This window comes from Parasteatoda tepidariorum, chromosome 10, assembly GCF_982258835.1.
Source record: "Parasteatoda tepidariorum strain Cologne lab strain chromosome 10, Ptep-v5.0, whole genome shotgun sequence".
In the NCBI taxonomy this organism is placed as follows: domain Eukaryota; kingdom Metazoa; phylum Arthropoda; class Arachnida; order Araneae; family Theridiidae; genus Parasteatoda; species Parasteatoda tepidariorum.
In genome coordinates this window covers 53,349,405-53,374,531 of record NC_141764.1, presented here as the reverse complement: position 1 = coordinate 53,374,531, position 25,127 = coordinate 53,349,405, and the positions used below count along the sequence as shown (strand labels likewise).

General features: G+C 26.9%; 1 protein-coding gene across 1 annotated transcript in view; it reads right to left on the bottom strand.

The window, feature by feature from the left end:
- LOC107451935 (uncharacterized) overlaps positions 1-25,127 on the bottom strand; it is a 143,439-nt gene that overhangs the window by 65,424 nt on the left and 52,888 nt on the right. Inside the window, exons 4-14 of the mRNA XM_087153547.1 lie at positions 16,929-17,035; positions 14,007-14,222; positions 12,855-12,953; positions 12,604-12,734; positions 10,120-10,330; positions 8,974-9,116; positions 6,893-7,097; positions 5,950-6,119; positions 2,517-2,685; positions 1,061-1,240; positions 611-976 (exon numbers count right to left, since the gene is read on the bottom strand). Of these exons, the coding sequence (XP_087009673.1) occupies positions 611-976; positions 1,061-1,240; positions 2,517-2,685; positions 5,950-6,119; positions 6,893-7,097; positions 8,974-9,116; positions 10,120-10,330; positions 12,604-12,734; positions 12,855-12,953; positions 14,007-14,222; positions 16,929-17,035 (1,997 nt within the window). The remainder of the gene's footprint in view (positions 1-610; positions 977-1,060; positions 1,241-2,516; positions 2,686-5,949; positions 6,120-6,892; positions 7,098-8,973; positions 9,117-10,119; positions 10,331-12,603; positions 12,735-12,854; positions 12,954-14,006; positions 14,223-16,928; positions 17,036-25,127) is intronic.

Below are 25,127 nucleotides of genomic sequence, written 5' to 3'. Positions count from 1 at the left end.
TTGTTTATTGAAATAAAAAAAAATTGTTTCTATCATTGAATTTATTTCCTTATAATTGATTATTTATGATCTAATGATCATAAATAATCAATTATAAGGAAATCAATTCAATTATAAGGTGTAATCAATTATAAGGAATAAAGGAAAACTAAATTATGTATTTAATATTAAAAGCAAAACAGAAAGATATAAACAATAATATGTAAACAAAATCTTAACAAGAACTAAATAATAAGTTTTATGTAAAATTCACAATAAACCTAAGTTTAAATTTTTTTAATTAATTAATTTAAACAATGTTTAGAAAAGTATATGTTAATAACATAATTTAATTTATAAAAACTTTTTTTTAATTTATAAAAATTGGAGGTGTCTTTTAATTCAATTCTAAAACAAAGATGTTTCTTTAGAAAAAAAAATGCATACTGCGCTCTAAATATTTACATAAATATAAAATTATGTGTGAAGAAAACTTAAATATTAGGAATGTAACACTGAAACATATTAATAGAGAATATTTATCATGATATTTAATACTAAAACTATCTTTCTAACCACATTAAAAAAGTTCAATGCTATTTAATTAATTTTTTAATAAATCAAAACTCACGTTTACAAACTGGAGGCTCATAAGACCACTGTCCATCACTAGTACATACAAGTACAGGTGCTCCAGTCCTAAAATAACCAGATTCACATTCAAATCGAATGACAGTCCCATATCTACTTCCTTCACCATTTAAAATAGTTCTAATAGCATTTGGTGTCTCTGGCAATGCAGGGCAAGATGATGCTAGACAAATGGGCAGTTTTTCCCATTTACCATTTTCTTGACACCTAATAGTTTCAGTTGGGCGACCACCCAAAAACCCAAAGCCAGCATAACAGTGATAAGTTGCTTGACCTCTATATGTAACATTCGTGGAAGCAATAGCAAATCCATTATCAATTTGAGGAACAGGGCCACAATATTTCTCTAAAAAATAAAAACATTAATTGTTAGATAAAGTGAGGAAATGTAAAATTTTGGGAAGAGAAAAAATTGATATAAATTACAAACCTTGACATGCAGGTATGCGACTAACGTTCCATTCTCCCCCTTGCATACATTCAGCCAGTATTCTGTCCCCACCAGCACTAAATTCCTGGCCAATAGGACACACATACATGACTCTTGCTCCAAAAGTGGTTTCTCTGCTTGATGCGATAGCTCTTTCTCCAACAGATAACTGAGGACAATCTATTATAGCAAAGTTTAAAAATGAAATGAAAAAATAAATAAATCAGATAAATTTTCATTAACATTTCAGTTTAAGCTTTTGTTAAATTGAACTATAATTGGAATTCCTTATATTGAAAGCTTTACAATTTTCACTTCACTTAATATAAGCTTTAATTTGAATATTTTTTGTACTACAAATTTGATCTAAACGAACTATCCTTGCATTTACATTCTGTTTTACATGCTTCAATAAAAACTGCTCTTTTTTAAAAATATTTAATTTGGTAAGATACATGGCTCTATTGTGTATAATTTGAAGACACCGGAACATGAAAAACTAAATTTCTGAACACTTTGTTTCTCTACCATAACGACACAGGTCAAAAACTTTTGGGCAACCAGTTGTAAATAAAATTACAACTGGTGCCCAATGTTTCCCTGTGGCAGAATTTTTTCGGGATTTCTGCGACATACCTCTAATAATAATATCTTTCTGCAAAATACTTTTAAAAATAACAAATATACATGTTACTAAATTAAGCTAACAGAAGCGTTAAAAGATCAAAAAAAAATAAATCAATAAATAATAATAATAATTCTTTTTAGATAAAATAAAATAATGTTTTAATTAAATATGCAATTTTCTTTATTCTAATATTATGGGTGATGTTCTCGCATGTTGTAGGGGGAAAACACACTAATTATTTCCTCTTTCGCATTTTGTAAATCATTATCACATTAAAAAATCCTGAAATCTGTAGCAGTAACTACCAGAGAGAAAAAGATTGACGACAAAACCATGCGAATCGGATGATGAAAAGGACTACTAAATGCGTGTTTTCATTTCGAGGTTCAGTTGTTGTAATAAATAATATCGTAATAAAAATATCAGATTTTAAAAACTATGTGGAAATCAATAGTAATAATGACTGCATTAAAAATTTTAGAACGAAAATTTCTGCAGAAAAGAAAACCAAATTTTTTCACTTCATTATTCTTTATTTTTCATTATTATCAAAGCAGAATAGAAAAATCACAAGCATTTTTTCACTCCGATGAGCGAGAAAGACATCTTTTGAATATAATGCTGAAGAAGAGATAAAAATAATTCGAAAATTTCTGCAGAAAATTTATATTTTTTTGTACTTTCCAAAAGATAAATCTTTCTGCAAGAACTCGTTAACGTTCTGCGACAATGTCGCCGTGTCGCCACGGGGCATGTTTTAAAATATTTTATGATTTAGTATATTTTATAATCCACTTTGACAAAACAAACATTAAATTAAATAAATACCTGCACTGAAGCTTCCCATCCACCCAGTTGAAGTATGCATTGGGTTTGTTTTGAAATTAACAAAAATATTTCCACTGCTTGCAGTTAAAGTAATAGAGGGTCTAGAATTTCCACTAAATCCATCTCCAGGATGCAGTTTCACACCTGTAGAGCCTTCTCCATCATACACCTACATGCAAAAATGTAAATGTATAATTAACAAAATAAAGTTAGGCTATTCAGATTAAAGTAAAGCCTGAAAATGCAACAGGATCTTAATTTTATAACCAGCTTCATATAATAGTATAAAGCTAACCAGTCTTACTTACTTTTAAATTACAAACACCTTAGTTGCCCGGTAACAAGAAGAGATGTGTATAGAGCCGATTTGATAAAATAAATCTTTTGAGTAAAGTAATTTTTATATTTAATTTAAAATTCCCACATTGAATTTGCAATTTCTAAAACAAATGTCATATTTTTGATATTTAATAAGTTTAGAAAAAAACTTTTAAAGAATTTAATATAATTTTATTATAAATAAAATATTGAATTAGGTAAACCTTAGGTAAGGCTTAAATAAAATATTGAATTAGGTAATAGCTTTTTATAAAAAAAAGTGGGAAAAAAATCCAAAGCAATTTTATATTATAAAATTTAGAATCATAAATAAAGTTTCAGAACACAAAACTTGAAAGCATAAATTAAATTTTAATAATAACATGAAATATTAAAATTTTTCAAGTAAATGAATATTTTGCAGAAAATAGATAAAAGTTTGTAAGCCATAAGTATTATCTATCATTTGAGGAAAGTCTTCCCATATATAAGGGATTGACAAAATAATGGAAACACTTCTATACTAATACATTTTTTCATATTATTCCAGAAATACCTAAAGAAATATTTCATAACTTCAAAAGTGCTTAGATTTCTCAAACAAATCAATGAAGTTGAAAGGTTTTAGAGGATTGAGGACTGGACATAAATTACAAATGGAAAATAATATTTTTCAACACCCTATGCCAAAAAATATAACAATAGATTGTAACTTATGACAGTTATTTGGCTATTATATAACTTGGTTATTCTAAACAATAATTTTACAAAATTTCGTAAGCGTAGCTTAAATGTTTATGGAAATATGGACATTTTTTAAAAAAAACTAATTTTTTTGATGTACGTTTTTTTGCTATAACTGTAAAAATATTCAATAAAATGATACAAAATTTTTAGAGCAATTTAAAATTTATCTCAATTCATGAAAGGCATGAGTATTGAACAAGTTCTTTTATACAGTATATGCACCGAAAAAATTTTTTAAAAAATTCTTAATTTTGTAGTTAATTGTATTTGGCAATTAATGGAAAAAGTCTCCTTTGAATATCTTAAAATTTAAAAAGTTTCAAGCAATTTTCAAAGTAGTTTTCATACTTTTTAAAAAGAAAATTCAAAATGATAAGTTTTTTTTTTACAAACATCGTTCATAGCACAGAATTCAATAACAAATTATAATACTTTACAATAAACATTCATACATAAAAATAAGGGGTCTGTTTAGAAGAAATTTGGGTCTGTTAATGAACCCTTCACAAAATATCTTAAAAACAGATCCTTCACAAAATAATTTATGTTTTAATCAGACCCTTCACAAATTTGTTTATCCTCATTATCGTTTAGTTAATCTAATAAACCCTCAATCCAGGGGGGGGGGTGACAGTTCGAGACAAACTAAGTTTCCCTAAGTTTAAATTCCAAATGTAGTATTCTAAGAAAATATTTCCAGTTTTACAAACATCGTGTGCGCATTCTTATTAATATTAAATCATAATTTTTTTTTGTAAATAAATAATTGATCAATCTATATTTATTCATAAAATTAATTAATAGAATATTATGTGCATAAAAATGAATTTCTGGACGTTTTTTAAATAAAATATTATAAATATAAGAATGGTTTAAATTTTATTAATGCGCAACACATTAAAAGTGATACATTACTAAGTTGTGTTATTTAAAATACATCAATTGAAATTACTAAAAATGTAAGTGATTTTGTTTCTATTATTCCTCAGAAATGAATACTCTGTGTTGAGCAGTATAAGCTAAATACCAAATACTTGTATGTTGCATCTCTAATTTAGTAGCAGCAATCGTTGAGCAGAATCTTGTATCTATTTACAATTTAAAAACTTCTTAAAAAGGTTTTTAGCCATTTTTGCAATAACAGGACCCTATTTGCACAAATTCACAAAAGCTGGACCCTGGTTGAAAGAATGTGACTTAATGCTTATTTTATATTCACAAATTATGAATATTTTTTCACAATTTTACAAAAACAGGACCTTTCACAAAATGTCTGGACAGACTCCTGAAAATGTTATCTAATAAGGAAAGAAAACAGGCGAAAACAAGGTGATACTTTTATGGGGGATGGTCCATAACAATGATGGGTTCATTTTAAATAAATCTTGTTTAATAGTAAAAATGAAATTTGTGCAAAACTCCTTATCATTTTGAGCATTCTCTTAAAAAATACAAAAACTTAGAAAAGTACTTGAAACATTTTAAATTTTTAAAGTATTAAGATTGGACTTTTTTTATTAGTTGCCAAACGATTCACTAAAAAATTAAGAATTTTTGTTTTTAATATTTCCTGCGCATGCGTAGCATAAAAGAACTACTTTAATTACTTATATGTAATGCAGTTTTACATTTTTTATTGTTAATTATAAAGAAAAAATTTTATAATTAATTTTAAAATGTACTAAAAATTCTGTTTAGTTCTATTTATTGATTCCGTCGTTGAACAGCTGGGCCAATTTTTTGGTTTACGTCATTTTTGAACCACTATATAAGACAAGGAAATTCCTGGATCAGTAACCCCAGAGGTATTGATTTGTTATGGGAACATGGAGGACTTTTTGACTTGACAGATTTGACATGCATCAGTCACCATTTACAACATTACACTCTTCAGCAGGCGGGGGATCAAACCCACAAACTCTTGGACATGGGCCCAGTGCCCTACAAACCAGGCTATCCTTGCCTGTTTAGTTTTATAGAATATTTTTAAAAAGCAAAAAATTGTAAGACAAAAAATTAGCTATTTTTAAAAATGTTCATATTTCCATAAACATTTAAGCTAGGCTTATGAAATTTTGTGTAATTATTGCATATAATAACCATAACTAAAATAACTGACACAAGTGTTCAAAAATATTATTTTCCGTTTGTAATTTATTATTGGTTCCTAAAAAAACTAAAATCTTTAAACTCCATTGATATGTATGATCTAAACACCCCTGAAGTTATGATTCTCTAAGTATTTCTTGAGAAATGAAAAAATTTATTAGTATAGAAGTGTTTCCATTATTTTGTCCACCCTTTATATATAATACCTATCAGTCAGTACAATATCTATATACATTGGTGAGGCTGTTAAAAATTTCACCTGAATAAAATCATCTTCTGCAACTTCGAATCTATTGAATTTGAGTGACAATGGGCCTCCTCCAGGTCGAGCAATTTTGTAAGTGCATTCCTGATTGGACGGATAATCCACAACACCAAAAGCAGGAGAAGATATATTTCCAGAGTTAGATGTAAGTTCCACATGACAACCTATAAGTGAGGAAAAAATTAGACAAAACTTGATATAAAATACAACATCAGATTCTTTCTTGTACTTGAGATTTAAAAAAATGCTATTCTCCGATTATTCTTTATTTCATTATAAAATTATACAATTATAATCTTTGAAGAAAATTCACCCTATAAAAATTATGCCTTAATTGAAAACTTGCATGAACACTATTAGAAAAAACGCTTTTAACACTTCAAATAAGTGAGTGATTAGATGACAATCTATTGTTTAATATATGCTAAGTATTTGGGTAATATTGTTAAAGAATAACTAATGAATATGGGGAGATGAAATTATAAATTTTAAGCAGAAAAAATAAATAAAGCAATTTAATAATTTCACATTAATTAAAAGATTATCAAATCTAAGCGTTTTTATTTCACTGGCTAAGTTTTTAGATGGCATGCATTATAAAGATAATTTTAAAATATTGTAAATCATTGAAAACAGTAAGCACTTAACAAAAATTTTTATTCATCATTTATTTTTCTTGAAAAAAAGAAAGAATTATAGAAACATAATATAAGTAAAAATAAAATAAGCATTCAGCAAGGTTTTAAAACATTTATTGTATGATTTAATTTTAATTACTAAGTCAAGCAGTCCACACACATCATTTTAGATATATAATTTATTAAAAGAAGATTTCAGAAGCATAAAACCTTATAGATAAGTATTCTTTTATAATTTTACTTTTTTAATAAACAGGAAACTGAAACATAAAAGTATTGTAAGATGTAACAAAACTTACCAGCTCTGAATCTAATAGAAAATCCCTTTCTGCTATCACCATAACTTGTTTGCAAATAAATGTAGATTTTATTTTTTGTGCTGAGAATAAATTTTGGATTATTTTCTGCAGTTCCTGTTAATTTGGCTAATAAAGGATCTGATGGAGAAGTACCATCTCTTATAAATAAGAAGTCTTTTTCTGGCTCAAAATCAAATTCTAATATCTAAAATAAAATTTTTAAAAAATAGAAAGAAATACGGTCAAAATCATGGAGCAAAATTTTAATAAAAAATTATAATAATTCAACCCAACAGAAAATTATAATAATTAAAAAAAATTAATGTATGATAATTCCTTATAAAATTATTATTTAACGAATGAAAAAGTGCCATGTATAATAAGTGAAAAGCATTTTACCGGCCCAAAATTAAAACTAATGTTTAAAATAAAATTTACAAAGCAAACAATATAATTAAAACATATGATAAGTTTAAAATTATGATAATCCAATGCAAAAATAAATAAATTAAGATAGTTCTTTAAAAGCCATTAAGTTAACAGTAAAAAATAATTGCAAGCATATAAAGTTACAATTTAATATTATATCTAATACAAATAAAAATAGAATCTCACAAATTCTAAATATAAGATATATTATAATAATTAAAAGCATTTAAAGTTTTAACATAATGATAAAAAATACTTAAGGATATTCAGATGATTATAAACTATAAATACTCATAATGTAATTTTAAAAATATGCTGTTTTACAATATGCAAGTTTCTAAAAAATATAAAAAAATTTTTAAAAATATAAATTTTTAATTAAATGCCTTATTGGACAATTCCACTTTGATTCATTCGTAGATACAGAGTTTTAATGTCTCTTATTACTATTATATTTTAATGCGACTTAATTTCCTATCTTCCTTGAATCATGATGCCCTCTAAACTCAGTGGCGTGACAGCCCGTAGAGGGCCAAGGCCTACTGTGCCCATCTCAGTTTTCTTGACCTTGGGCACTGGGGTGCAGAAGCAGATGTTCCGGTAACGCTGAATCGACGCGTCATTTATCGACCCACTGAAGGGATGTAAGGTTGAGTCAACCTTGCCCGGCCCGAGGATTGATCCCAGCTATGGCACGGGAGCGCAAAGCGCTGCCACTCAGCCACCGGGCGTCCTTGCCATGATGCTCCCTAGCTGCCAAAATTACCTGGTTTTATACCAGTTTTGAAACATAAAGGAAAACATCATTCTACTTAAAAAAGATGATAGTGTAGATTTTTAATAGTTAATGATGATTTTTATTACTCTTAGAATGAGAAATATTTGTAGAAAGTTTTACTTCAATACTTTTAATAAATACACTTCCTTAAAGTTTATAAAAACATTTTTCTTTCCTTCATTGATTCAAGAGCAATCCTTAAATAAAATAAATAAGACAAACAATTATTTTTTTAAAAAAATAGTTAAAGAGCATAAGATTAAATATCCAGGGGTCTGTCGAGGCCGAATTTACTACCGTTTAGCGGTACCTTCACAAATTTAACTTTAGGAAAAACGGTAGTTTCACAAATTAAATTTTAGGAAAAACGGAAGTTTCACAAAATACTTTTTCTTAAAATTTTATTTTTGTATCCCTTATGAAACGATAAATCTATATTTTTGTGTTGATTTTTTAATATAATTTTTAATTTTTCACAAATTATGTCTCAATTTTCACAAAATAGGTACCTTTCAGAAAAACCTAGACAGACCCCTGATATCAACATCTTTACATAGCATTCTAAAAAATAGTTTCATCAAAAAATTTAGTTATTTTTAACTACAGAAAATTCTCATTAAGTATGTACAATCCTTTATTTTTTCTCTTAATGTTATTAATTGTACATGAAATTTTTTTCAAAACATTTACAGAAGAATTCTGTCAAGAACTTTACTTCATGGAAGAAGTCGCAAACAATTTATATGAATTTCAGATTACTTAATACTAAATTTAAATATATTACTATATATTAAACGATTACTATATTCTATATGATTACTAGATACTAAAAAAATAAATATAAAAACACTCATTGTGAAATGTTAATTCCTACCTCAAGAGTAATAACTTTGCTAGAAGGAGCAGATATGATGTACAAGCATTCTAAACCACCAGGATAAGATTGAGGATACAATGGAGAATTAAACAATTGAGCATTTGGAAGAGCTAATAGTTCACCACCACATTTTATTGGTTCTAAAACAATAAAATTAATAATAAGATTATATGAAACAAGGAATAATATGGTACATGGCATGGTAGAATAAGAAAATAAAAATGAATTTAAAATAACTATGTTATATCTGACTTTAATAACAGTTAAAAAAAAAAAAAACATTATAATATTAAAAGAATTTTTGATGTTTTCTTGTAGATTTAGTACAATAAAAAAAGTTATATTTTTTAATGCTATTTAAAAAAAATTAAATTAAATAAGCCCATTTCTAAAAAGTTCACTTGAATTTGTGCAACAATATTATAAGCAGCTTTCTCTCATCTAACAATAGAATATGGAAAGTAGAATTTTTTTTTCTATTTTAAACAACATATACTGAAAAAGTAAAATTGTTCCTCTCTTTCGAAAAAAAATCCTATGATTTTAATGCAAAAAAGTTCTTCTAATAATTAAAATAAAAAAAGCATTTAAAATATAAAAAGTACAAAATTAAAATTATTAACAAACACTATTACTATTTGTTGATATTATTCTTGTTATTCTCCGGTTGAAATCTATAAAATAAACTTTCAACAAATATTTGAGCACATTCAACTTTGGTAAAAGTAAAAGCAAGTATTAATCTTTACAAAATATTAAATAAAAATAAGAAACTAGCTTTACTTATTTCAGTATTGTATAAGACAAAGCCATGTACATTTTTATGTAGTTTGCAATACTAAATAATTTAAAAACCACAGAAAAAAAGCTACCGATCTAATTTTGAACTAAAACCATTTCTTTTCTCTCACTCCCATTAAAAAATAGGCCGAAATTTAATTTTATCGAGAGAATCTAAATTACTCACAATAAGCTTAATTCCATTCCGCTTTATTAATGAGGCATAATATTTGTGAGTTCTCTTATATCAAGAGCAATTTAAAAAATAAAATGCCGCCAGTAGATGTTGGGAAGTTATGACTGATGTAAATTAGTAACAATATGTGTGATTATATAAGGCAAAGTAAGAAAGTAAACATTTACCAGTTTTCCAACTTGCACGGAAACCTTTCTTTTCAACTGATGCATCAGAGCGGAATTTAACAATCATTAAATTTGAAGCAGTAGTGAAAGTTTTTACAGCTAAATCCTGAACACCAGATAGAGTCACCAAATTCACTCCAGATTCTTCTGTTCTACCTCCAGCTAATATTTGAACAGTGTCAAAATTGGTCTCAGTTTCAAAGTCAGAAAACTGTAACAAATAAAAAACATACATATTTGTCTTTTTCCCCCTTCACGGTTCTATTTACTTTATTGAACTCTTGTACAACATTAATATTTAATTATTATTCTAAGGTGTCAAAAACAAACGAGCATAGAAATTCTTGAATGAACACTAACTTTTAATTAGTATTTATAGATTCACGTAACATATAAACATGAAAGCCACTCAAAATGATTTTAAATTCACATTAAATTGGATAATTAATTTGAAAGAAAAATAATTTTCACTTTAATATACAAGCATTTTTGAATGACATCAATCTTTTAAGTAGTATTTCAAGATTTATAAAACAACTGGAGTTTAAAATATCATCACTACATTTGATAAGTTCTTGATTTAGATTAACATAAAATTAATTAAATATATTATACTAGTATTTAGATGTAGCTTTGAAAGAGATGTTTTTTTAAGCATAGAAATATATTAATCTTTGCTTAGTATTTTTAGATTTATTTAACAAATGTGTACAAAATTTGGCAGCATCGTTTTCAATAGAATTTTATCTTTTAAGTGAGCTTTACATTCCTAAATTTTGCCTAAAAAATGTCTTGAAAAAAAAAGAAGCATATTTTAAAATTCTTGCATGTCATTAATTACTAATTAGGAATTAGTTGAGTATAAACAATTATTGAATCCTGTAGCATAAAATAAAAGCCACTGAAATGGATAATACTTCATTCTTTCAAATAGGCATTAAATTAAATACAGCGGCATAAAATGCAAGCCACAGTTATGGGTTACACCTAACCCTTTCAAATAAGCTCTAAATTAGATGATACTTATAAGCATACAAAGGTAACATATTCATTATGTGTAAGGAATTAATCGTTTATGCATATTTGATGCAAAGAATGAATTGATACTAAATAAATCACACCAGTTTGGTAAACTGTTGAAATTGGCATTCAACAAAATTTATACATATATGATAACTAAACTGCAAAAAATATATGTTAAATTCTTCAAAAATTAGTTTTTAAATCCTAAGCAGTAATTAAGGAATATTCAAACTCCTGTCTAGTGCCTTAGCTTTAAAAAAAAAAAAAAAAAAAAAAAAAAAAAAAAAAAAAAAAAACAGCTTATTAAAAGTAGATTTTTGTTTTATAACTTTCAAATTTCTTCCAATAAAGCATGATGGATTTTGTACAATTACGGATAAAAGTATTGTAGCAAGAAAAATATTACTATTAAGTTATTTGAGATAAAATAATAATATCAGGGGTAGCAGCAAAGTTTTTTAAAATTTTAGGGTAATTTTAGGAACTTTTTTCAAAAAATTTTAGGTAAATTTTAGGGGTAATATATGATTTTGCTAGGATAAAAACAGATCACACGGTAGTCTATTACATAACAGAAGATTATTACAATTCATCCACACATATCATAAATAATTGCAAGCCATAAAATAAAGCTCTGAAATTTATTAAGTCAAGAATGAAATCTCTAAAGTGCAAAATTGAAATTTCAACTTTACATATTACCTATCAGAAATTAAGTGCATAATTCAGGAACAGGCAAAAAAGAGAATAAATCAAGAGAAAAAATAAATTAACACCAACTTGGATTTTTATTTAATTTTTACCTTCTTAATCAAAACTTTATTATTACCCTTTACCTTACTTTATTAAGAAAAACTATTGTGTGATATTATTAGATTTCAAATCAGCAATTTATATTAGAAGTTAGAGAAAAACAAATTAATTATGATCATTTTTCTAAAATATTCTTGATATGATTTGTGAGATTCTTTTACTGCCCTCAATAGTGTTGTGGTGATCTTCAACACTCCTCCATAATTTCGATGGTATCTTTGATTAGTCTAAAAGACATAATAGTATTCTCATGGTGACTCACATTAAGCATTGCTTTATTTATCGAAAAACCTCTCTCAGGATCAGAATTCCCATGTGGCAAAATTAAAAGTTTTAATTAATGTAGTTAAATTCTTATATTTTAGATTATTGCTTTTTTATTTATATTTAGCCTATAACTCTAATATTTTAGGAACACCAACAAAATTTTATCAGATTTTTAGGAATTTTAGGGTTTGCACATACTTTTAGGAATTTTATGAATTTTAGGGGGAATGCGATCCCTGTAATATTGATTTGAGATAAAATAATAATTTGTTAGCAAAATTATCCAAAATAATGAATAAAATACAATGGACACTAATAAATAATTTGTGTTTTCTAAATAGAATTTCATAAACAGAAGTGAGTTTATGAATGTCAACTTACCTGCAATACAATACCAGTTCCAACAGCACCTTCTAAAGTCCATTTGCAGTCAGAGCTAGGTTCATATTTATTAGGATAATTTGGAGATTGTATAGAGTCACCGGAACTTTTAAAATGATATCGGCAGAGATCTAAGAAAACAGTAATTATATTTATTGCATAATTATTATATAATACAATAGAAAACATAACATTTATTTTATTAGTCTAAGACCATCATAAAATTTGAGTTAATTAATAAAAACTCTTACTCGGGCAATCCATCTCATCAGACATGTCCCCACAGTCATCTTGGCCATCACATCTCCATTTACTATTGACACATTTTCCGTTGCTACAAAAGAATGAACCTGCAGAAAAGAATAAAAATCAATATTTATTCAGAACTAATAATTCAGGAAATGTTACAAATCTAACATGACATATAGCAAGGATGGCAATACTTCCAGGTCTGATCCAAAACCCTAGAAAATATGATGTCAAACTTAAATCTGTATAATATGCTTCAATTTAAATGCTACCTGCAACATTGTCTTTCTATATTTTGTTGTAAATATTTCAGAAGCAACTTTTAAAGTCTTAGAAATGTGGCTTGTTATTGTTTCACAACAAGCTTGTTCACAACAACAATATATATAAAACTATATATTTTGTTGAAAACATATATATATATATATTTAAAAAAAAAAAAAAACTTGTTTTTAACCAGTGAGGCCTATAGGTCAGAGTTCCATTCTTATCAGGCTATTTCTTCAAAGATTACCAATAAGTATAATACAATGAATAATACTGATGTAATACAAATAGGAACCAGTTTACCAAGAGCAAGATAGAGTATACTTTGAGCTACATAGACTAAAGCAAAGTCGGAGAAAAAGGGTATTGTTTTTTTAAGCAAAATAGAGGGGTATAATTTATTAAAGCAAAAAGGCTTTGTTATTTTCTTTTTTTAAGATCTAATCAGTTTAAAAAGTTTTTTCACAATAGTTAGTTTGATTAATTATTTGACTCACTATACTTAGCCATAATTTTAGAGAAATTTTGACATAGGTGTCATTGGTCAAAATATATATATTATTAGATAAATATATAAACACTCTTTTTGCTCAAATTGGGAGAATGTTTTTAAATATATTGTGTTAAATAATAGGGAGCACAATTGTGAATTATTTGGAAATTTGTATATTTTTTGATATTTCGCTCCTTATTAATATTAAAAACATAAGAATTAATAAAACTTTGACATTTATATAAAAGTAATAGAGACTTGAAATACTTACAAACAAATACCACAGTTTTAATATGTTCTTGTGAAAAATTGAAAAAAAAAAATAAAGTATAAAATTATTTTATTCATTCACTCATTCAATATTGTCACCTGAAATTTTTACAAGGAAACATACCTGTTGGACAAGCTTCCATTTGGCACATGAAAGGTAAAAGGGTTTCACACATTGTTAATTTCCAAAACTGCGAAGATGAATCAACAATGGCTTGAACACAACTGCCATCCTGCGGCCTTGGTTGATCTGTGGCCCAAAAGCCCATATATAGTGATATGAAAGAACCACTTGCTGATTCTAATGTATTTGTTGAAAGATCATCAACAGTTATTAAACCTATAAAAATACAAATGCAAAATTCAACAATACGAGATAAAAGCATCAAATTCATATGGTAAATTTAATTCAGTACTAATTTTTTATTTATTTATAGAAAACTATCAAATAATAATGAAACTTTAAATGATGAACTTCTTCGTGATAAAAATAATAATTTCCTACTTTTAGAATTGAAAATTATATTGTATTTTTTGGAGTATGGATGGAGTTTTCTATCCTAAAGAAGAAACTTTAACTTCTTCATGATAAAAATAATAATTTCCTACTTTTAGAATTGAAAATTATATTGTATTTTTTGGAATATGGATGGAGTTTTCTATCCTAAAGAAGAAACTTTAACTTCTTCATGATAAAAATAATAATTTCCTACTTTTAGAATTGAAAATTATATTGTATTTTTTGGAATATGAATGGAGTTTTCTATCCTAAAGAAGTTGAGGCTTTTCACTTTGGTCATTTTAAAGTTATTGTATTGGTGTATTTTTTCCTCATCCAGCTTGACAATGTCAAGAGCATTGTGAGACTGATAAACCATAAACAGATAAGAGGGGGGGGGGGGGGAATGAGTGAAAAAATATATTTTATACTTAAATTTCTGAATTAAAATTAATACCAACAAGTATATTGAAAAATCAGTAAACATGTGATTTGAGGGATAAAAAAAATGTCAAAATAATATGAGAAAAAATTTGTAACAAAAAAATACTATCTTGTCATGAAATCTTCAACTTTCCTTGAATTCAATCTTAACTTTCTACAAAATTTAACTTTATAATAAATTTTCAAACAAAACTTATAATCAATGCATAGAAGAGAACAAAATATCTAAACTAAGTTTTTATGCCTTATGTGTATAAAAAAAACCTTAACTTTAAAAACCTGAATCAGTGAAATTATAAAATTTGTTTGATTTAAATTTGTATTGAAAACCTCATCCATATTATTATTTGGTGTATGCATTCTGATTATATATATATATCCTGGTGTGTATTATATTGTTGTGAAAGGCTGATTTCAGGCAGATATTGACATTCTCCAAGGGTCAGTTAACATTTTCATGTTCACTTAGTGTGCATCCAAAATAATTGCTCCAATCTATATTATATAAAACGCTAATACGTATGTATCAATAAAATCGATGCTATTTCTTTTCTCGCGTTGGCAACAGTTTAAATTTTTAATTGATAGGCTTCGGCGCGCAAGAGCACGTAGTGAGCATCATATGTCTAATCGGGTGAATTCTCAAAAAAATTCTCACAAAATTATCTTCATCGAAGCCGATTCTTTACATCCGGCGTTCAGTACTATTTCATATTGTTATACAACACATGGTTTTAGCCCTCTGGTGGGAAAGACTTTAAAACAAAACTTACAACAGTTACTTTTCTCAGCAACTGAAATTTAGAATAGTGTGATTAAGAAAAATATGTGAACTGTTTGCAATTTCAAATTAATATTGAAATGCACAGGTTTAGAATTTTCTACAGTGAAAAGTTTTTGGAACTTCAGTGTTCAAAAAAGTATACAAAAGCTAGACGATAAGAACGTATCCAATGAGCGAGCAAAGCGAGCATCGGATGGCGAGGCGATCCGAAATGAACTGCGAAAGCAGTTCCGGGGGTTGGCGAGCGCCAGCGACCAGGGGGCGAAGCCTCCTAGTACTATTTGTCTTGCATATCAAAAAGTGCTGTCAATTAGTATACATTGATAAAAGAGTTGCAAAAAACAAGGATTTACTTTGGAAATCAACAATCCATTAGACTTTTACAAGATATTCTGATATAAACAGTTTTTGAGCATATTTCAAACCCATTATGTGCTTGTCATCATATACAGACAATAGAAATAATAGCCTGGTTATTCAATATTAGGTATATCCTTGATGTTTTTGCAGTGGTCGGAATTCAACAATTTTGGTCTTTCAAAGTAACATATGCACTAACACAATGACAATAAACCCTTTACTTAAATATTCAAAATTTCAAATTTACTGTCAATTGATATCCTGTTTTTTGCTTGAGTATCCAGCTTATAAATTTACATATTAATTCACTCATGTCAGATATGTGTACATACACTAAATAATAGGAATCCAATTCCTACTCTTTTATTTGATTATTCAATGTTTTTAATTTGTAATCAATTTGATATGTATCATAATCAATTCATCATATGATACATAATCAATTTGATATGTATCATTTGATATGTAATAATCAATTTGATATGTAGTTCATCATTTGAGTATCCAGCTTAAAGACTTGCATATTGATTAACTTATGACAAAAATTATACTTTCATTTCTAAGAAAAATGAAAACATAAAATTGAATGTGGTAAAATCTGAAAACAGTTTATAACATTTTATCTACCTTTCATTAAAGCTATTGACAGGTTTAAATGTAGTGCTACTCAAAATCATTCTATAAATCAATCATCTGTTAAACATTATTTTAATCAAAAATTAAACTTGAATGTAAAATATCCAATTATTGAAGAATTTCTTTTTCTAATCTTGGAAAAATATTTTCAGTTTAAAGAAAACTTTAATAACTTAAAACATTTTGAACATATAATCTTTGCGTCAAAAGAATTATCATAAATAAATATTAAAAGATATGTATTAATTTTCTGTTTTATCTAGAAATATAGAGATGAAGGATATTTCTACACTACTTTAAAAAAAAACAACTAATTTTCTTACCTAACCAGTAGGTTTTTTGTCCCATATCTTTCAAGTTAGATGAAGCAAGACTTTGTGTATAATTATTTTGCCAGAAATTTTCCACCAACGATAACTCACTGCCATATCTATAAAAAAGTACACATATACATTTTTTACTTAAATGCATAAAAAATATATTCCAGAAAGATTAAGACTCAATTGATTTTTTTAGCAATAACGCACTGCCATATCTAAAAAAGAATTTATATGTTATTAGTCAGTTACAAGAAATTGCATCGATATATACATATATGTCAATATTTTTAAATACAGAGTTTCAGAGACACAAAATTGATACCCAGCAAGATTTAATAGATTTCTTTAGAAAAATCCTCTCTTAAGCCTCCTCTCTTGGTAAAACCAACCGTATTTAAGGGAAAGGGTGCATTTCTTGTTCTTCAGTGGAGCAATCTATGGCCAAGAATATGACTTCAGCCACACATCACAGCCCGTTTATAGGGTGGTTCGATTATACATCCATCTACAGATTGTAATTTAGACCTGAACCAGATAATGATCAATCTCTAATTAAGTAAACCAGAGGTATTGATTTGTTATGGGATCATGGAGGACTTTGTAACCTGACAGATTAAATGTGCACCAGTCACCATTTACTACACTGAAGTCTTCGGCCAGCGGGGATCCAACTCACAACCTCTTGGACACGGGCTTAATGTCCTATCAACCAGGCTATCCTGGCCTAAAGTTGAAAAAATAATTAGCATTTGTTACACCCATGATAAATTAAAATGGTCTTCAAGATTTTGTTCAGTTTTTTAGTTATCGACATGCACAAAAGATATCTCACAAATTTTTAAAAAATTATTTAAGGAAAAACTAGAACAAACTTCTACAGTAAGCTTACACTATTTAGTTTTCAGAAAACTTTAAGCTTAATTTTTAATAATTAAAAGAATTATCTTTCAAATTTTAATATAAAACTTAAAATACAAAATATTTTTGTTCAACAATTTACACAAAAACAGTTATAACTATATTTTATTCAAAAGTATAAATTTTTTTCACTTTTATATATTTTTAGCAACACAAATTAATATTTTTTAGAATCAATACTTAAGCTAAATTTTTATAAGAATTTTTACTTAAAATTATGGTTTTGATTTAAATTCCTTTCTTATATGCAATACTTAAATAAGGTTACATTAATGTAACAGGTGTCTCAAAATTTCTTTGAAAAAACAATTGAAGAAAAAACAGAAGAATATGGAAATGTATGGTTTACTGAGTTTAATTCTCCCAAAATTTCAAATTTAGTTAAAAAGCCATAAACAGATGACACTGCTCACTGAGAAAAACTTTAATACAATGCCTTTAAAATTTCATTATTTACAGAAACATGAGGAAGACCGGGAGCATATAATATACAGACACCCTTAAAACAGCTCGGTTGGAATGGTCACAAATACAGCAGAAAAATATCGTACTTTTCTTTTCCGGATAAAAGAATTATCTGTTGAAAACTTATTTTAAAGATTGGTAAACACAAGTAATATGGTTTTCTAAGCAGAATGCTGCAAACAGTAGAAATACACAAAATAAATAATTGCCAAATGATTTTCAAAGCAAGTTAAGAGAAAATATATTTTATTAAAAAGCCTTTGGTTATAATATAGCAAAGAGTTACAAAAACTTCATAAGGAGACACACAATGTTTCTAGCATGAATCAAATTTATAAAATTATTTCTGTGGACTTATTACTTATTTTTACACCAGGTAACTAAAGTTATTTTTAAAAATTAAACAAAGAAGAAAAATTTTGATATGTAACAAGTCTACATCATTTTCCTTACTAATCTAAGCATTAGAATTTGAGTGATAAATTATTTGCTAGTTCAATTATAATTGTATAAAATCAAAAATATTGTTGCATTTAATATAAAATTTTTAGCAACATGGAACACCTCTTCCTTAAGTATTCGCACTTGTTAAAACAAAATTTATTTCCACTATTTGAAAGAAAATTTTATAACTATTTGACTTTTTCTTCTAATGTGAAACTTTTGTTTATACAGTTGACATTGGCCTTAAAACAAGCATATTATGAAAAAAAGGAAAAGGTATAAATATCTAATAATTTTGTTTCCATAGCATGATACAGATATCACAAACATACAGAAAGATTAAGCTTATCACAAATTTTCTGCTATAATAAATACAAATTCAAGTAATCAAGAAATAAACACTTTCATACACTTTAATTAACTTATTCATTTTCAAGTCAAGTAAAAATATCAAGTTCATTTTTTTTTTAAATTCCACTTATATGAATCATTAAGTGCCTATTCCTGCAATACGCAAGTCAAGTAAAAATATCAAGTTCTTTTTTTTTTTTTTTAAATTCCACTTATATGAATCATTAAGTGACTAGGTATTCCTGCAACACACAAGTCAAGAAGTCAAGTAAAAATATCAAGTTCATTTTTTTTTTTAAATTCCACTTATATGAATCATTAAGTGCCTATTCCTGCAATACACAAGTCAAGTAAAAATATCAAGTTCTTTTTTTTTTTTTTAAATTCCACTTATATGAATCATTAAGTGACTAGGTATTCCTGCAACACACAAGTCAAGAAGTCAAGTAAAAATATCAAGTTCATTTTTTCTTAAAATTCCACTTATATGAATCATTAAGTGACTATTCCTGTAATACACAAGTCAAGTAAAAATATCAAGTTCATTTTTTTTTTAATTCCACTTACATGAATCATTAAGTGACTATTCCTGCAACACACAAGTCAAGTAAAAATATTAAGTTCATTTTTTTTTTTAAAGTCATAAGCAGATGACACTGCTCAAGCATAATTTAAAACTGTCGGTAATGAGTCACAGGTCGGAAAAAAGTATTTCAGTACATTTTTATAGATAATTTTCCTATTCATTTAAATGTGATACTCTAAAAATATTATATATGGTGTTTTGTTATAGGATTAGTTTCAACTGTATTGTGAATTAGTATCTCAAATTTTTGTGAGAATATCTTAGTACAATATTTGCAATTTCTAATAGTGTTTATATACAAGCAGAATAAAAATTTTAAAACACAGAATATAGAAGTGATAAAAATATAAATATTTCAATGTCGTTAGTTTGTATTTTATTCTATTATAAATTTTATGCCTAAGGCTGATTTGTTAATAATAATATGTATTTATCGAAATACAAACTTAGGCTTTTCCAGATGAGTTTTTTTTTTTTTTTTTTGAAAAATCCCATTTTTTTTCTTTCTTTTTTTTAGAGTTGGGTAAAATCATATCAACCTTGTATTATTTAGATTAATGTTAAAATCTGTACAATTAGGTTCAGTAACTGTAAAATTTAAGACAATATTGCAAATAGTGAATTACCCTTTACTCCTGATTTAATTTATATAACTTAAACCCTTAATTAATAAATGTATTATAATAACAAATCTAATAAATATTCTAACATAATATAGCACTGTCAAATTTAAAATAAATAAAAATACATTGTTCACAGCAAAACAATATCAATACATTGTGAAATTCCACCTGTGAAATAACGTTTACCCAGCGTCATGAACGTAGCCATTGCATTTAAAAATCGAAGTTAAAGCTTAATTTTTTCATATGTTAATTAAAACGCCGCTAAATCTGAAGTTTGATAAATGTACAGTAATCACTATATTACTTACTACGAAGTTTATTTTTCATTTACAAAGGGCTCCAAAACAGTTTGGTGGGGAATTTCTCAGATGGGCAGTTAGGCTTAGAGAATTGTAAAAACTATGACAGTTGTTCTATAGCTAACTTATTCTTTTATTACAATTAATTTTTTCGTGTCTCAATAGGCACATTTTAAAATATAATGGTTATTGAATAAGCATAATACACATATAATAAAATCCACAATATCACATTTGAAAAAAACTTTAATTAATTAGCATTTTACTTTTTTCGGTTGTATAAACTTAAGGAGGAATTTGCTATTTATGATCTCTAGAAGTAAAAATGTATAGTTTGTTTTCCAAAATACAAAAATATTTCAAATGCTTATATGTTTAAAAAGGCACTTTTAATTTGTTTAAAAAATCGAGTAATATAAGATTAATTAGTAAATAAGAGCCAAGCATTTCAATTACATCAATGTATTTCCAGCCTTAAAAGCATAACGAAATTAGGAAACAAATAGGTACAATTTAACCATTAAATAAAATTCCAACTTTAAACTATAATTATGTATGAAATAGCATTAAATATATAAACATATGTGCCATGTGACTTAAACAGATTCAATAGTAACCTCACAATTACATAGATTAGAAATCAATATCATAATTATGAAATACCTTAAAGCAAGTTTTTGACAATTGATGGTTTTACACATAACACATGATCACAACACACTGTATAACTAGTTTACTATAAACAACATATTTATTAGTACCAACTCATTTCCTCTGATATTTTCTCTTTTTCATAAAATAAATCATTACAATTTTTTACAATGGTACGTTAAAATGCTCTTAAACTTTACATTCGACTCAGAACTTGGAAATATGCCTCAATTTTCGCAATCCTATATCCAATCCATATATAATTACAATCAAATTCATTTTTAACTAAATCTTTCACTAATTTAAGGAATTTCTATTAATAACATAATACAAATAATATTAAATAAAAAATATTGAATTCTGTTAATAGTAATGCATATGCAATAAGAATTTAAATACAATATTTTTATAGTACTCTACAATATAAAAAAATTACGTTAAAAACTTTTATAAATTTGCTCTCGTATATAAATCTAAATTCAAAAATAATTTCACCATTTAGGTATAAACTCTAATAACATCTTCAATACTCGTACGACAAACTGGACAATTATCACACTTATTTCGCATGAAGTTAGCACATTCATAGCACATGCACATATGACCACAACGATACAATGTACAGTTAACTAGTTTATCACAGCAAATAACACATTCACCGATACTTAATTCTCTTGAAACTCTACGTTTTGGTTTTTTCTCTACAGGAAAGGTTGTTATTTCCTTAAATTCTTTGATAAGATCTGCATACTCTTTTTCTGATGACCCCATTAAACATATTTTCACAATGGCACCACTTAATTTAAAAAACAACCACAAAGGTCGGCTTGTATCAACATGTAACTTAGACGAAACGGCATTGGCATTTCTTGTGACTATAAACACACCATCAGTTTTCAGCATAAATGTCACAATATCATCACGATCATAGCAGCAAGTATCTCTTTTAAGGACCCAATAGTCTGATGGCATATCTATCAATTCTGCACCATTTTTTGGTAGTGAATTAACTTCTATAGTAGAAGGATCACAAGATGTTAATCCGTATTCAAATAGGCCTTCAATCCACCGATCAAGCGTAAGGATTTTAATGACTACTTTTTCATCAAAATGCATTGGCTTGGCACTAAAAACATAAGCATAAGACATGCCATCTTCCCTGGTTGCAACTGTTTTACTATCATCTAATTGAACATGCACCCCATGTACAGCATGAAAAGTTAAATCAAAATCAGATAATGATTCTTCTTTGAAAGGATTAGATACCAGTTTAACTTTTACAGTGTTGCCATAGACATCAATAACTCCCCAAAGTTTATGTTTAATGTCAACTTTAGCTAAGAGTAACGTTTCTTTACCATCATTATGTTGATAGTAAACATCTCCTTGGCTGTTCACATAAAAGGAAATTAAAGAATCTTTCTTATTTAGAGATTCTGGTAAAGCTTTCGCCCAGTTACCAGGTAATGAAATAAAATCTGGACATGAATGTTGAGGAATAGTCTTCATCGATTTAGGATCATTTTTAGTGAATCCTAATCTAAATGCTCCACTCCAATTTGTTGCTGTTTCTACGATTTTTAGGAAGACAACTTCATCGACCATTACTGGACGATCCGTAAATGTGAGACCATTATTGAAGCTATCAGTTCGATGAGCAACTTTATCCTTTTCTAATAGTTTTATACTACCACCACAAACTTTATGAAAATGTAATGAACGAAGATTCTGTCTCACAGCCATGCCTTTTTAATTTAAAACTATAAATTGTCGTAGATAATTACTCGTGAATTAGTCGTAAAACTATATTGGTGTTTATAAGACATCGGAATTAAGTCGAAACAGTATTTCCATTAGTTAACTTCACAAATGAAGACAAAATATTCAGTTAAATAGAAAAGACCGTTTACACAAATTTCAATGAAATATAAATTCGTTACTTTTTTAACAAGTCAATAGTAACCGAATATTCTAATATTACTTAAATTCAGAAGTGAAACCAAATTTAAATAACGACGCGTGTTGCGCAATCATACCGTTAAATGATACTTTTATATATAACGTTTCCTGCGACCTGTTTCGGCGAGAAAAAGTTATTCAATGATAAGCTAATCACAGAATAACTATAAAACTAGCTTGTAGCTTCCATAGATATAATTTCACCGTATCTTCTGGGATGGAGAAACTTCCATTCTTTTTAAACAATAAGTTCGAATAAATAATCTTGCGATTTTATTATTTTCTCTCTTACAGATTCACAATGTTACTCACAATATCACACTATTTACAGAGAGGCTAACGCCTTGCTTTTATGCCGATTTTAGTTATTGTCATTAGGAGAGAAGACAAAATTTGTAAAGCAATAGTTTCTGTTATTTATATACAAACAACTATAAAAAAATTCGAGCAATAAGTCCTAAATATAAGCAAATAAATTTTAGAAGAAATCTCTGCTACTCAAGAAAACATTCTCTTCCAATCTGATAACCTGTCTTGCGAGTAAATTTCATGTAGAGAAAAGACAAGGTCATTGTTGAAGCATAGCAAATGGAAGTGGAAGAACAAGCCACGTGATAATTTAAAAAATAAAAATGTATTCGTTGGAGGAAAGTATTAAAATAGACGTCAAAAATATTAACTTGAGGAGAAATTTTTTAATCAACAATATAAACAACATTTTATTTATATATTATTACTTTAAAGAATAATTATTCTTCTAAACATCTATGCATATAAACCACTCCATTAATATTTCTCAGTTAATGAATACAATAATTTTGCTTTAAATTTAGTGACAACATAATTCATAAAAATGTTATTTAATAAAAAAGAAGAAAAAGAAAAACTGATGATAAAGGGAAGAAGAAAAAAAAACGAAAAAAAAAACGGATAATAATGGTTAGGAAAGCTTGAGTTCTAAAACGGTGTATGTATTACAAATATATAAGTCAAAGCAGATAATATTTAATATTTAGATCATTATTAAATAATTTTTGTATTCTTTAACACAAAAATAAATAAATCCTTTTGTATTTTTTTTTGTAAATTTTTCTTGCAATAACATTTTTGAAAGTAAACAAGCACATGTGACGTAACTCCAACTATAAATATTAAATACCAATTTGCTTTAAAAAATGTACAGCTCAAAAAAAGAAAAAAATTCGATGAAGCAAATAAAGTCTCCCGGTCAATAAATAAAAATTAAGAATAAAAAAAAAAGAAAATAAGCAAAAATATTATAAACAAAAAAAAAAAAAAAAAAAAAAAAAATATGGAGGGAAAAAAAATAATGGGCGAGCTGCTATAAATTAAATGAAGAAAAAATATAATGAGCAAAATTGATATAAATAAATAAAAAAAACAGCATGAATCAACTAATGGTATTTATTCATCGAATTCTAGCACAAATAAAATTCTGGAAGGGGAGTAATGTGGCGTAACTACCACTATGAATATCGAATACCAATTCATTAGTATGTAAGACGTGTTAACTTGATTCTATCTTGAGGTACCTTTTGATAGATGAAGGTTGACATAGTTGATTTATTATTCCCCTCACACACGTTTAAATTAAAATTTATTTTACATTATTTTATTTTACATAAATTTATTTACATTAATTCTATATTCATAAAATTTGTAAGTCTGTTAGTCGGTATGTGTGGATAGATGTACTCTAATAGCTCGAAAACGGGTGCACGGATTTGGATAACGCTTTTTCATGTAAATAGCAAATTTTTTCGGGATAGCTTTGTTAAAAAAGAGCAGTTGCAAATTTTCCGTGATGCGTAGCTTGCTTGCAATATCGAAGTCAAAATCATAGTTGAAGCACAATTTTACAAATTATTCTCTGAATGATTTG